The 12766-nt window shown below is 52.9% G+C and overlaps 1 protein-coding gene across 1 annotated transcript in view; it reads right to left on the minus strand.

Annotated features, from left to right (window-relative positions):
• Window positions 1–832: 832 nt before the first annotated feature.
• The window catches only part of NFATC2 (nuclear factor of activated T cells 2), a 105011-nt gene continuing 93077 nt past the window's right edge, over window positions 833–12766 (minus strand). The window contains exons 10-11 of the mRNA XM_049781321.1: window positions 6203–6290; window positions 833–947 (exon numbers count right to left, since the gene is read on the minus strand). Of these exons, the coding sequence (XP_049637278.1) occupies window positions 6247–6290 (44 nt within the window). The 3' untranslated portion in view covers window positions 833–947; window positions 6203–6246. The remainder of the gene's footprint in view (window positions 948–6202; window positions 6291–12766) is intronic.

A 12766-nucleotide genomic window follows, 5' to 3' on the forward strand; every position in this document is an offset into this window, starting at 1 on the left:
ACTTGACTTTGCAAGGGTGAGAATTAAGAAAAATGAACTCGAGCCAGGTCTTGACTTGGGTATCTCCCACTTTGAGTGGAGACCCGAATGATGATTCACCCCTTCACTCCGTTTCCTCTGCAGTACACTTGTGATGGTCCAGCCTCATTTCACAACTTAATGACGGCATCTGCCCTTGTGGGGTGACTCAGTCTACTTGTGCTGTTCATTTTCAAAACTCAATGCATGTGAGGGAGATTCTGGCCACTTATTGGCCACCAGGGATGCAGCAGTGTCATGAGTAGCAGGTGGACACTCTGTAGCCTGGTGACTCTGTCCGGGATTTAATAGGTGAGGCAGGCCAGGAGCGGGCTGGGCTCTCATTCAGCAGCTTCTTCAAGCAGAGGGAAATGAGGCCGAAGTGTGCAGGAGTCACCACACATCCTATGGTGTAAGCCAGTGAGCTCCCGTACAGCCTGGCTCTGAGAAAATGGTTGGTGAAAGATGGGCATCTGTGTGGCCTAACGCTGATGAGGCCCCAGTTCTGTGTCCACCCAGAGACTCTAGGATCCTAGATGATGACATTTTCCCTTCCACAGGGCCAGGAGCTATGTGTGGCCTTGGGAAATGTGTGCCAGGCCTGTGGTCTCATCACAGGGTCACCTTTCCAGTCCCCCAGCGTGTTCCAGCGGCACATCCTGTGCAGTATGTCAGTGTAGTCAGCAGGCACTTTGGGTCCTAGGGGATGCCAGGAAGGGTGGCAGACACTCTCTGTGACATCACAGTCCCCCAGGAAGGCACTGAGGGGCAGTGATGACCTATATGGAGTCTGGGCCAGAGGTGGGAAAGAATCATTTGGGAGTCGTGCGTGGTGCCAAGGTCCGGGAGCAGGTGTCTGGCTAATAACTGCTTCTACGTCTGATTTCGGGTGGGAGGTCCTGAAAACTCCTTCCTGATAATTTCATTAACTGCAAAAGAAGGGAGAAAGAGAGGACAGATGAGTTTCGGAGGAACCCCCAAACAGACAAGTCTCCTAGAATCGACTTAAAGGGGTGATTTGTTTTCAATTATTTTTTTTTTCCCTGTGCCCTCATTTGTTTTTCCGTGGCTGTGGTGGCCATTTCTGGCTGTGTTCTGCCTCTGGGCACCTTTCTCAGCTCAACATTCAACAATTTTCAACATAAGACAAGTTTACCAGACTGGAATTCTAGCCCTACACTCTTGATATCAGGAACAGCTCTGGACTATGGTGGTGGTAGAGAGGAAGCCAGGCCTTGAGCTGGGGTGGAATTTCCCAGTCACTCTCACAGTGAGTGAGCTGCCTGTTCCTCGTGTGTGCCACTTCTGGGAGGACCATGTCCATCAGACACCTGCCTCATGATGGAGTCCTGAATGGTTTTCTAAAGGAGGGCCTGGATGTAACACTCAACAAAGACTAACCAGCAGCCAAAGATCTCCTGGCCCAAGACTTGTGCATGGACCCTGCATTCTGCACCCTGTGTACCTGCTCTTAGCCTGGCAGTAAGCATCCCACTCATTCATGCACTCTCCACTTGGCCTATGGACTTTCTTGTTTTGTTCTTTCTTTTGGTTTTGAGCCACGCACAGCAATGCTCAGGAGCTACTCTTGGCTTTGAGCTCAGAAATGACTCCTGGTGGTGTTTGAGGGACCATATGGGATCCAACAGATTGAACTGATTCGGCTGCATACAAGACAAACACTTGTCCTTTCTGTACTAGCATACCTGCTGTATTATCACTCCAGCCCCGTGGATTTTCTCTTTCAGAAAAACCAGGAGCACTCACAAGGATCATGTCCGAGTGTCCATAGTGGACGTCCTCAGGGGCTTTGCAAAGTTTTGCCTCCTATATGCACATATAGAATGCCCAGCCCAGCCTTCTGCTAATGGCATTCTTGACACTGAATCATGGCTGGTATAGGCAGGTGAGGGATGTGGGATGTGGTAGCTTTGGGGAGTCATGTTGTGACTCATCCCAGGGTATAATAGAGGGGGGCAGGGTCCTCAGAATAAGAAGGAAGCAGACACTGCCTTAGGACTCCTCTCACTGGTGTGGCCCTCTGCCTTCACTGAGCTGTATAGTGCCCTGAACCTCAGTTTCCCCTCTGTAAGGTCAGTCATTACAGAGACTGTTCATGAAAGACTAAGAACAACTCCTCGTCGTCAGGTGCTGCGGTGCCCTCAGCTCTGAGCTCGGCACTGGCTTCCTGGGCTCCGCTTAGTGCCAGCACAATGTGCAAGGTCAGAGCTCAAGGCCCAAGTCCCACCTTGTTGCTTTCTCATGGGCTCTGAACACAGAGGGTTCCTTCCCTCCCACGTGTCCCATGCAGGGCAGGCACTGCAGCACAGAAGAGCTGCAGGAATCGCAGTACAGCTCCGCTCCTCCCCTGTTCTCCTCCTCCCCAGCTTCTTCTGCACCCCAGGGGTGCCCCCCAGTCATACCCAGCCTGAGGGGAACTGGAGTCAGGTGCTGAGGGGGGGCGTGCTGGCTGGCTGTGGCAGGTCTGGGTGGCTTCAGGGGCTGCTTTCAGAGCCAACTCTGCAGTTTCCTGTTTTCTCAGCTGAGGAACCTGACTGCAGGGAACCTTCCACAGCAAGTTGGGCCAGGGTGTGGGGTGCCCTCGGGTTCCAATCCCACAGGGCTCAGGGACTAATGGGAGCTGAAGGGGTGGAAGACAGCACTCACAAGGCTCTAGGCTCTAGACCCTAGTACCTCTCTGGGGGGAAAAATCACCTCTCTCTTGCCCTCAGCGCTTGCTCTCCTTAGGCTGAGAATGAAGAGAAAGTTCTAGAACTGAAAGGTCAAGTGGGGGTCAATTGTAGCTCTGCAGCCACTTGAGTTTAGGAGGGGTGCTGGGTGGTGGTTTCTGCCCAGCCACATCACCCTGGCTTGAACCTGCTGCAGAAGGCAGGAGGGAGAGGATAGGACCCACAGCTACCCAAGACTGCTCTGCTGTCCTTGTGGGGAGGGTGACCCCATTTCAAGTTCTCTATGAGCCCAACTGTGGTCTGGTCTCCAACTGCCCCACCACCACTTCAGTGCCTTCTGCCTTTGTACTGTTCCGTCTCTAAGGCCCCAATAATGGCTGTAGTGGACACCCCACTTGCCCCACCTTCCTGCAGACCTCTGGGAGAGGGAAGGGCTCACAAACCAGATTAGTCCCCAGAAAGAACTCAGCCCCCTTCAAGAAGAAGCGATGAGCTGGCACCTCTGTACCCAGCTAGGACCCATGTTCTGGTCCCCGTCCCTGTCTCCACATTTCCTTCCTCCTCCCAAAGAGCCCCACCCCTACCAACACCCCGTCCCCCAGCCCAGGGTACCCCACATTCTCACTTGATACAGACCTTGCCCGCCCCCTGACTGCCATGTACACAGTCCCCCACCCTACAGTCCCCAGCACTGTCAGCCCTGGGGTGGGAAGTTTCCCTCTTCCTGTCTACCAGGGCCCCCATGGTCTTGTTCTCTAGGTTCAGGTCCTGGGCATCACAGGGGCCAGACAGGAAATATGACTCGAACCTGAGCCAAGACTATACTTGCAGCTGCTCCCCCAGACTTGGCCATCTGCGCTCTGGAGGTGCTCAGCCCCAGGTATAGAAGCAAGAGTGAGGTGGTGGTCATACGTGCCCTGACACAGAGAGGCCCCAGAAAGCAGTGTGCTTATGGCCAGGCTCTTCAGGGTGGGACAGACAATTTTCCTATAGTCTCCATTTTCTGCACCTTCTTAAGGGTCATTTTGGGGTATAAGGGGTGACATATCCATGACATCTCCACCAAGAAGTGCCCAGGCATGGAGTGAAGGAGTCCCAGTCAGCACCCACCTTCTGTCAGGGCCAGAGAGAAGGGGTTGGGGTCTCAAACTCGAGGCCCTCGGGCCGCAAACAGCCCTCCGTACAACATTTTGTGGCCCTGTCTTAGAGGAATCTTCTTTTTGTTTTGTTTGTTTTAGTTGTTTGGGTCACCCCCCCCCAATGTTCAAGGCTTGCTACTGACTTTACACTCAGGATCACCCCGACTTTGCCTCCTGCGGCCCCCTCCAAAACAAGTGGGAGTGGCCTGAGCCCTGAACATGCTCAGTAACCTGGAAGAGCAGAGCTGGGGTTCCTCACCTGCTTTGGGGGACAATACTTCTGTCTAGCCTTGTCCCTCAGGTTGGAGTGGGTTAAACCTGACCTGTCTCCCACAATGGGGGGCCCCACTTTTTCGACCACAACCATATGCTGAGCAAGCCCAGAGGGCCTTAGAGTTCCTGGTAGCGGTCTCTTCACCTCAATCACTGACTGAACAAGGATGTCTCAAACTCTCGGCCCGTGGGCTGCAAACGGCCCTCCATACAATATTTTGTGGCCTTGCCCTAGAGGAATCTTTTTTGTTTTGTTTTGTTTTTTTAGTTGTTTGGGTCATCCCCCCCCCCAATGTTCAAGGCTTACTACTGACTTTGCACTTAAGGATCACCCCGACTTTGCCTCCTGCGGCCCCCAGGTAAATTGAGTTTGAGACCCCTGAGTGGGGCTGGAAGGAGTAGACAGGCCTCCCACCCCTCCCAAATCTCTGGCAGCTTTCAAAGGATCCCAGTGGGTCCATGTGCATATTCTCAAGCCTGTGGGTCCAGAACCAGACACGGGGCCTAAAAGACGCAAGCCAGCCTCACGGGGCATGGGGTGATCAGGTTATCAGATTCAACAGGGGGGTCTCCCCACCCCCAGTCCTGGCTCTGTACCCCAGACATGGGCTGGAGTGGGAACAAGCAAGCTGAGGCCAAGGCAGCATTCTCTGAGCCCACCAGCTTTTAGCAGCACCCCAGCCCCCAAAGGCTCTGACAGTGTGGACACCAGGGCCAGCAGCACCTCACAACACAGATTATTCTCAGAAACAGGAGCTCCAAGCTCAGACTACCCTAAGACTTGGTTTCAGAACCAAACTGAGCACTTAGGGACAATGGTGGACCCCCAGGATTCTTAGAAGCACAGGGGAAAAACTAAAGGCCCCACACCCACCCCAGCCTGAGCCCATGCTAGGGCAGTGTGACAGGCTCTTGAGGCCAATCTATCAGGGCCCTGCCCAGAGTGGGGCCTGTTGATGGCCTGGCCAACTCTACACAATTCCCAGGCCCTGCAAGGTCAGAGCACGGCCAAGGTCAACCATTAGGGTTCAGAGCAGCCTTTTGACAGTCTCTCTCAGACACTGTCCAGCACCTGTGCTCAGAGTGTGGTGGAGAAGGTTCTAGAAGAACCTTCCTTCCCAATTACAGATGCTCCCTTCTCACAGGCCTTATTCCTGGAGGAACCTGTTTGGGGTAGCAGCAGCCCTGGCTGGACTCTTGGGTATGGCCTCTGACTCTTAAGAGATCTGAGGTCTTCAGGGTTCTGGGACTGTGGCCAAGGCCTTCTGGGTTTGGCCTCTGACCTCCAGAACTTCCTTCCACTGACTAGAGTCCTATTTAAGGGTCATCAGAAAGCTTGAAGCACCCAGCATGGACACCAACCCCTCTTCTAGGGTGCATGCCTGGGGCATCTCTCAGCAGTAGCATGTATGTCTCAGCATCTGGGATACAGCACAGAAGACCATGTCTCATGTAGATGCCTCATCTCCTACATCCACAGTGCACACAGTCTGGCTGAGCTATAGGCTCTGCCATGTAGCCCCTTTGGACTCCAGGTTCCAGTGCAGCTTGGAGCTCAAGCTTCCTCTGCACGCAGACAGGGGCCATCTCTGAGAACCCACCAGGGGCATCCCTTGCACATACAGTGAGCCCTGAGGGAGACATGAATTTGGGCCCAAACTACTGAGATCAGGAACTGACGCCCTGAGTCTCCCCAGGTTTTCTCTTCTGCACATTCTCCCCACTAGCAGACCCCTGTTCGCACAGACATGGATCTTTCCTTAACTGGCCACTGCAGAAAGTCAAGATCTGGGCAAGACTACTGTGTCTCTCCACACATATATGTGGTGGCCGGCTGGGGACAACATGCAGTTTCCAGACTCGATCCTACCCCACCCCGCCCAACCTGGAGCCCCAGCCTCACAGACTCTGAACCTCAGGAGTTTGGGGAATCCACTCTGTAAGAGCAGAAACTGGTGTCTGTGAGGCTGGTTAGAAAAAGAGAGGGTCTTCAGAGAGGCAAGTTTTCTTTGACTTAAAAATAAGTACAGCAAAGTCAAACACAGCTGGAAAACAGCAGGAGAGACAGAAGATATCGATTACCTTTCACTTTGATTTCTCGGATCAAAGACCACTGTCATTCTGTTTCATAATATGTTTTGTATCCAGCTAAGGTGTGTATCTATCAGCTCTGAAAAAGATTTGCAAAACCATTTTTGAGAAGAAAAAATATCACCTTTCACCTCTATTATGCTCCCAGTAAGTCATTCAATGAGTCTCTCTTACCTAGGGCCTCTGGAACCCCGGGTGGGCCTGAACCCCCTGTCACAGTCTAACCCCAGAGCTGGATCCCTCTACACCTCTCAGTGCCACAACCAGCCCCCCAGTAGGTCTCCTAGATTACCAAGCTGAGGGGCTTTCTGCTCAGGAATGGGGTTCCAGGAGCTGAGTCAGGAGTTCCCAATGTAGCCACTGCAGAAAGGAAGTGGGGCTGGTGCTTGGGGCCAAGCCAACCTCCTCCACCCAACTTCTCCCTAGGCCTTTGACTCAAGCTCACTCTTACTCCTCACAATGTGGGCACCTGGGAGAGGGGGCATATGAATTTACATGTCTGCACATTTTTTTTTTTGACAAAGAAAATTCGATTTTAGAGTCCCCTCACACTCAGAGCAGTGAAGACTCTTAGAAAAACACAAGACCCGCATGATCTCTCTCCACACCAGGCTAGCATGTTGCATGTTATCAATTTTCAATCAACTCTCTTTATTGCTGTCTGATGCCACAAGCTCTCGACTCCAGAATAGCCAAATGAAAAGGAGGGGAGAGGGCGTTTCAGACTTAAAAGTGCTTTTGGATACCAATTACCTACCAGAATTGATCCCCCCCAATGTGAGCCTCACTAATGCACCAAGTGGCCCAGGATGCACTTTCAAGAAAAGGCATCAGTCCCCTCTAATTACTTTGCTCAAAGGTGGTCAGTGAGTAACCTCAACTTTCCACTGTGGGGCTCCAGAGAGTATCAGTGTGTGTCCAAGCTACAGCTGCCCATAGTCCCAGGAATGAGGACCATCTCTCTCCAAGTACCCCTTGCACACACAGCTCACAGGGTATATGGAAAGACAGTCCCAAAGCAAGAATGGCCCAAGGCACCCCCCCCCCCGAGGAAAATGCCAGGGGGAGCTCTGACATCAGCCTACCGAAGCCAGCACGCATCAGCCAGCTCTAGCTCTACTCTCTGCTGCCTTGTTCTGACTAGTTCCGACTGGGAGCAGAAACCTGCCCCAGCCCTGAGAGTGGCCGGTGATATGCTGAGAGCTGCCCCTGCTGCTGACCTGAGAGCCAGCTGCCCACTGGCTTTTTCCAAGGTCACAAGGTTGAAACCCATTTCTGATCTTCATTCAGGACCACCCCTACACCAATCCCCCTCAGGCCCCAAACTCACTGTTCTCTTTAGTGCAATCCTGGCCACAGCTCAAATCCCCTTCCTATGCAAATGCTCTTGAATCTGCCCTCAGAATATGGCCAGAGACAGATTCCATCCACCTACATCCATTTCTGTCCATCCCTATGTTCTGTCCATTTCTCCAGCTTTCCAAGGGTCCCAAGCTCAGGGGACACAGTCAAGCACTGGGCTCAGCTGTTCCTAACCCCAAATGGCTTCAAGGTGCTGGAAAGATGACAAGGGTTTCACCTCTCAGGATCAACTGATGGTCATGGCACCTGTAACAGTGACCCGACCACACAGAACTGGCAGCCACCCTCCGCCCCCTTTGGCACATTTTTCAGGGGGACATGGATGTTGGGGATTTTCTTTAAGTGGAGGAAGGCAAAACAGAAAGCAGGCTGGTTTTCTCTGGTGTAGTGTCTGCTTCTCAGGCGGCTGCTGTGGCAGGAAGAAGCAATGCTCACCAGTCCTCCTGGTGTCTGTTTCTTTCACCTTGACCCCACGCATCAGCCACAAAGCTAGCGTTGCAAAATATGCTGCATTGGTTTGTTTTTTTAAACGAAATGGGAGGGAGGATGTCAGGAGGTGGTGCAATTGTTACTACATTCAGTCAAGATCTGAGAAAGGAAGCATCCAAACCCACAAATGAGCCTGTGACCACAAATGAGATGATAAAATAAATACCCAATTGTTCGCAAAGCCGTCTTTCTCTCAGGGGCTGGAAGAACCACCCAAACATGTATTTGATGCCGCTTGCCTTTCCATTTCTGAGAGTGGGGCTGGAGACTGAAATGGGAGAGCTAGGCAGGCTCAGGATAGAGGAGCAGGTGGAAAATAGAAGCCTGAGAAACATTTTGTTTGTTTACTTGAGCTACATCCAGCAGTATTCCAGGATTAATTACTTCTCGCTCTGCCCTCAGGGATTACCCCTGATGGGGTTTAGGGGATGAGAGAGGGTGCTGGGGACTGAACCTGGGTCAACTTCTTGTAAGACAAGTAACTTAACCCTTGAATTATCTGACAAGAAACATTTCTGTCCTTGGCTCAAGGGTCACTCAACTCTCTGCCCCTCATTTCCAGATTGGAGGCTGAGAGAAATCAGGGATTGGCTGGAAGAAAATCCCAGATGCAGCCACGCAGGGCTGGTATCTGCTTATGAGCTCGGCTCCCTATGACAGACATGGGCCCCGTGCTCTCAGTTGCTGTGATGGGGTACCGCGTATCCACCCAAAATCCACAGATCCAGGCCCCCTGTGAATGTCATGGGGCTGGCTCCTGGGCTAAAACAGTATGCCTGGGTATCTCTGGTCACTGACAGTCAAGTCTGGGAGCACTCACCCACATAGCTCCATCTGATTTCAGAGGATCTGAAATCAGCTCTCAGATCAGTGAGTCCTTAGGGAGCCTCCACATCCTGCTAAGGGGCCCCTACTGGCTGTGGCCCACCCCAAAAACCAGGGGCCCGGAAGCTGACTTAAGCAACGTGCCCCCACCACCACCAGCTCCAAGACATCTTATTAGCAAGACCTCAGGGTTTACTGGAAACATGCCCGGTCCAACTGGCTGGGCTCTCGGGATGAGTAAATGTGGCAATTCTAAGGCTCTGGTTTCAAGAGAAAAGCTGAGGTGCTAATGGGGAGGAGGTGTGATGGGTGGAGGGAAGTGTAGTCAAGAAGGTCCTGTATGCTGTGCCCTGGGCTCACTCTAGGAAAACCCTCCATACAGCTCTGGTCACCAGCACTAGTTCAGAATCCAGCCTAGCCCCCTACCTCGTCAGACTGCATCATCTGGAATATTCTACAGGCATCCACCATCTAATTCTTCTGGGGACCTAGGGATGCCATGTGAGGGTAGGGGTGGGTGCTGTGGGATGCCCCTCAAGGCCTTGACAAAGGTGCAGGGGCAATAGCACACTGCCTTGCTTGCAGCCAACACAGTTTGATCCCTAACATCCTATAGGGTCCCCCGAGCCTGCCAGGAGTGATTTCTGAGTACAGGTCTATGAGTCACCCCTGAACACCATTAGGTGTGGCCCAAAATTAAAAAAAAAAAAAAAAGATGCCGGGTGAAGAGGGTGGCAGGGGCCAAGTTCATGTTCTGATCCTGAAGGACAAGTGCTTGGGGACAAGTGCATGGGAGTGATGAAGCAGCATTTGGGGAGTGCATTTCGCATGGTTACTCTCCAGAAACTATCCATAGCAGTGGTTGAATTGGGTCACAGCTCAGAGGGTCCCAGCAATCCTAAGGGGACAGATCTTACTTTCCAGGAGCAGGAACACAACTTGGGTCCTGGATCTTGAGTCTTGTGACATGTTGATGTTGGTCCCTTGTGATATCAGCCCCCCCCATGGTATTTTGATTTCATATCCCACTCAGGGCACTGCTCCCAGCACATCAAAGGTGCTTGGTGAGCATGTCATGGAGGGCTGGGAGAGTAGGAGGACAAGACACAAACCCTTTAACTGATGCAAATGATCCCACACTATAGCCTGTCGGGCCAGACCCCCAATTGAAGGTTATGGACTAAACTGGTAGCTGCTGGACAGAGAAGACACAATAGCAGATACCATCAGCAGGGCATGCAGTGAACATCATCCACACAAGCACGCCCCATATCACCCCAGCCCACAGCTGCTCGACCAGCATGGCTCTGGGAAGAAGAACTGGGGAGGGAATGGGGTATAAGGGGAGATGTGGGGATATGGGGAGAGACAGGATTGGGGCCTTAGGGCTAGAGAATGGGAGAAGAGACACAGGTAATGGTCATGGTCACCCCCATGCCACTGGACTTCCCCAAGGCCACTGGCCTGTCCTCCTTACTACCTGTCCTCAATGCTCTATCCAGGGTGGCTGCTGACACGCAGAGTACTCCCCACCCCCAGGACCTAGTTAGGAAGGGAGGAGGGTCTATGGAGCCAAATTCTTGCATGTGTCTGCAGTAATGGCTTCCTGAGCATTTGTTGTCACTGCCCACTTCTGGGGTCACTATGTCCTGCAGGCAAGCTCCTTCCCCATAAAGCATCCTTGGCCCTCGCACCAAGGACCCTACCTATCCATGGTGGCTCTGACAAATCAGACTGGCCACTAGCACCACCTTAGCCTTGACAGGTGGGGTGGTATGGGTATGGGTCTGATGCCCAGAACAACTGAGGGCAGCAGCTGTGTGACCCACAGCAGAAGCTGAATGCCCTTCAGCAGACTCTGCTCTTGACCCACCCACTGCTGGGACCCAAAGATCCCTTCCCTTGGTGCTTTGAGCCACTTCTTTGGCACATACCCCAGGGTCTTTGCACCTGTTTTAGTTCCCTGTGAGGCTCCTGCGGGATCTCTGCTCAAGGTCACTGTCCAGACAGCACAGGCCTCGGGCACACCCATCTCACCACCCCCATCCTGACAACTAGCATAGACCTCTGGCACCCAGCTCTAACTCTGTGGGCGGGCACCACTTCTGTGAAGGGATGTCCTGGCAGACCGCTGGCTTGAGTGCCGGTACTCAGAGCACTCAGTGCACTCCTTTATTAGAGGACAAATGCAGGAACAAGGGCATGAGGTGCAGGAGGCTCCAGAGAGCTGGCAGCTCCCTTGGACTGAAAATGCCCCCCTCCAGGCCCCAACCCTGCTTTTGTGGCACTGAGTCTGGGAGAGAGCAAGATCGAGAAGCCAGGCTCAGGGTGACTAATGTAAAGGAGTAGCAGCTGTTCCTCCCTCGGGAACACCCCGCTCCTGACTGACCCCGATCCACCCACCATCCGGGACCCGCCTGGAAACTGCCCCAGAAAAGCAGCACCCAAGAGGCGAGTTCCAAGGCAGTGGCTCCCTGGAGTCAGAAGTGGCCCTTCCACCCATCCCTGCAGAACTTCCAGGGGATAATCACAGGCAGCAGAAGGGCACCCCAGCCCCCAGAAGCGGGAAGGGGAGATAGAATCAGTTAGGAAAAACGTGCAAAACCCAGTATATGGCCAGAAAGAAAGGAGATTTGCAAAGACACTGTGAAGGACAAGGAGCTGAATGGAAGGAGAAATCAAGAAGCTGCGTGAAGCTGCTTGCGTATTGTGTGCCCTGGCTGGGTACATACCCACAGTGTGTGGGACAGAGCCAGGTAGAGCCAAGCATCTGCGGAAGTGACAGTTACAGCACCGAGGGGTGACAAGCCTGAGGTGGCAGGGGCAGCATCCGGATTGGTGGTTTAGGATGACAGGGATGTGCACTGCTGGAGACCAGCTCGGGGAGCTCCTGAGGGCAGCGAGCCAGGGGTGCTCCTGGGCCACTGCCCAGCCTGGCAGCACCCACTGCTGCCTGGCCACACCCCTGGCTTTGTGGATTCAACAGTTCTGGGGATGTGGTCTGAGAATCTGCATTGACAACAAACTCAGGGATGGAGAGAGACTGACAGGCCAATGCTACAGTTTGGGGGCACACCTTCCCAGTCTTCAATTGGGGGTTCCCGACCTCAGAGTGAACTTCCCAGCACAAAAGGACTGTGGTTGGGGAGAACAGCCCCTAGCACTGGAGCATGGATCTCATCCCAGCACCACAAAGAGTGACCCCCAGACATGTAGCTGGCTGGAAGCAGTCTCTGAGCACTGTCCCCAATCAACAGCAAATACAAAAAGTCTCTGTCCTCCTAAAGATCTTGTGGTACATGAAATGACATATCCTTGCAGGTGCGAGGTGGAGCTGGAAGAAGATCTGTGATAGATGACAGTGTTGAGTTGCTATGGCCACTGGAGGTGTCTACTTAGATAGTGACATCCGTGCCCATGCCCAGAAACTCAGCAGCTCCCTGAGAAGATGTGAGAACATTCCTTAACAGCTAAGGGAGGCCCAGAGCACCCACCAACCTGGGGAAGAACATGCTTACTATGAGGGAGTCCTCATATGGGGGAACAGATGGACCCTGCAGTGTAGATACACACATGGCTCAGGAGCTCCTGACATAGGAAACCAGGCCAGGAGTGACAGGACAATGAAGGGAGGGCAGATGCCAGTGGATATTTGGGGGGACTACACCCAGAGAGGCTCAAGGGTTATTCTTGACTCAGCACTCAGGAATCATTCCTGGTGGTGCTCAGGGAACCAAATGAGATTCAGGGGATTGAACCCAGGTTTGCCATGTGCAAATGACTTCCCACTATACTATTGCTAGTGGCAACCTTCCTCAAAAAGAAACAAAGGTCAAAGCACATTTCTTCACTTCACTGTCTTGTGTGATCTTGGGCCAG

This window comes from Suncus etruscus, chromosome 9 (assembly GCF_024139225.1).
Source record: "Suncus etruscus isolate mSunEtr1 chromosome 9, mSunEtr1.pri.cur, whole genome shotgun sequence".
Lineage (NCBI taxonomy): Eukaryota > Metazoa > Chordata > Mammalia > Eulipotyphla > Soricidae > Suncus > Suncus etruscus.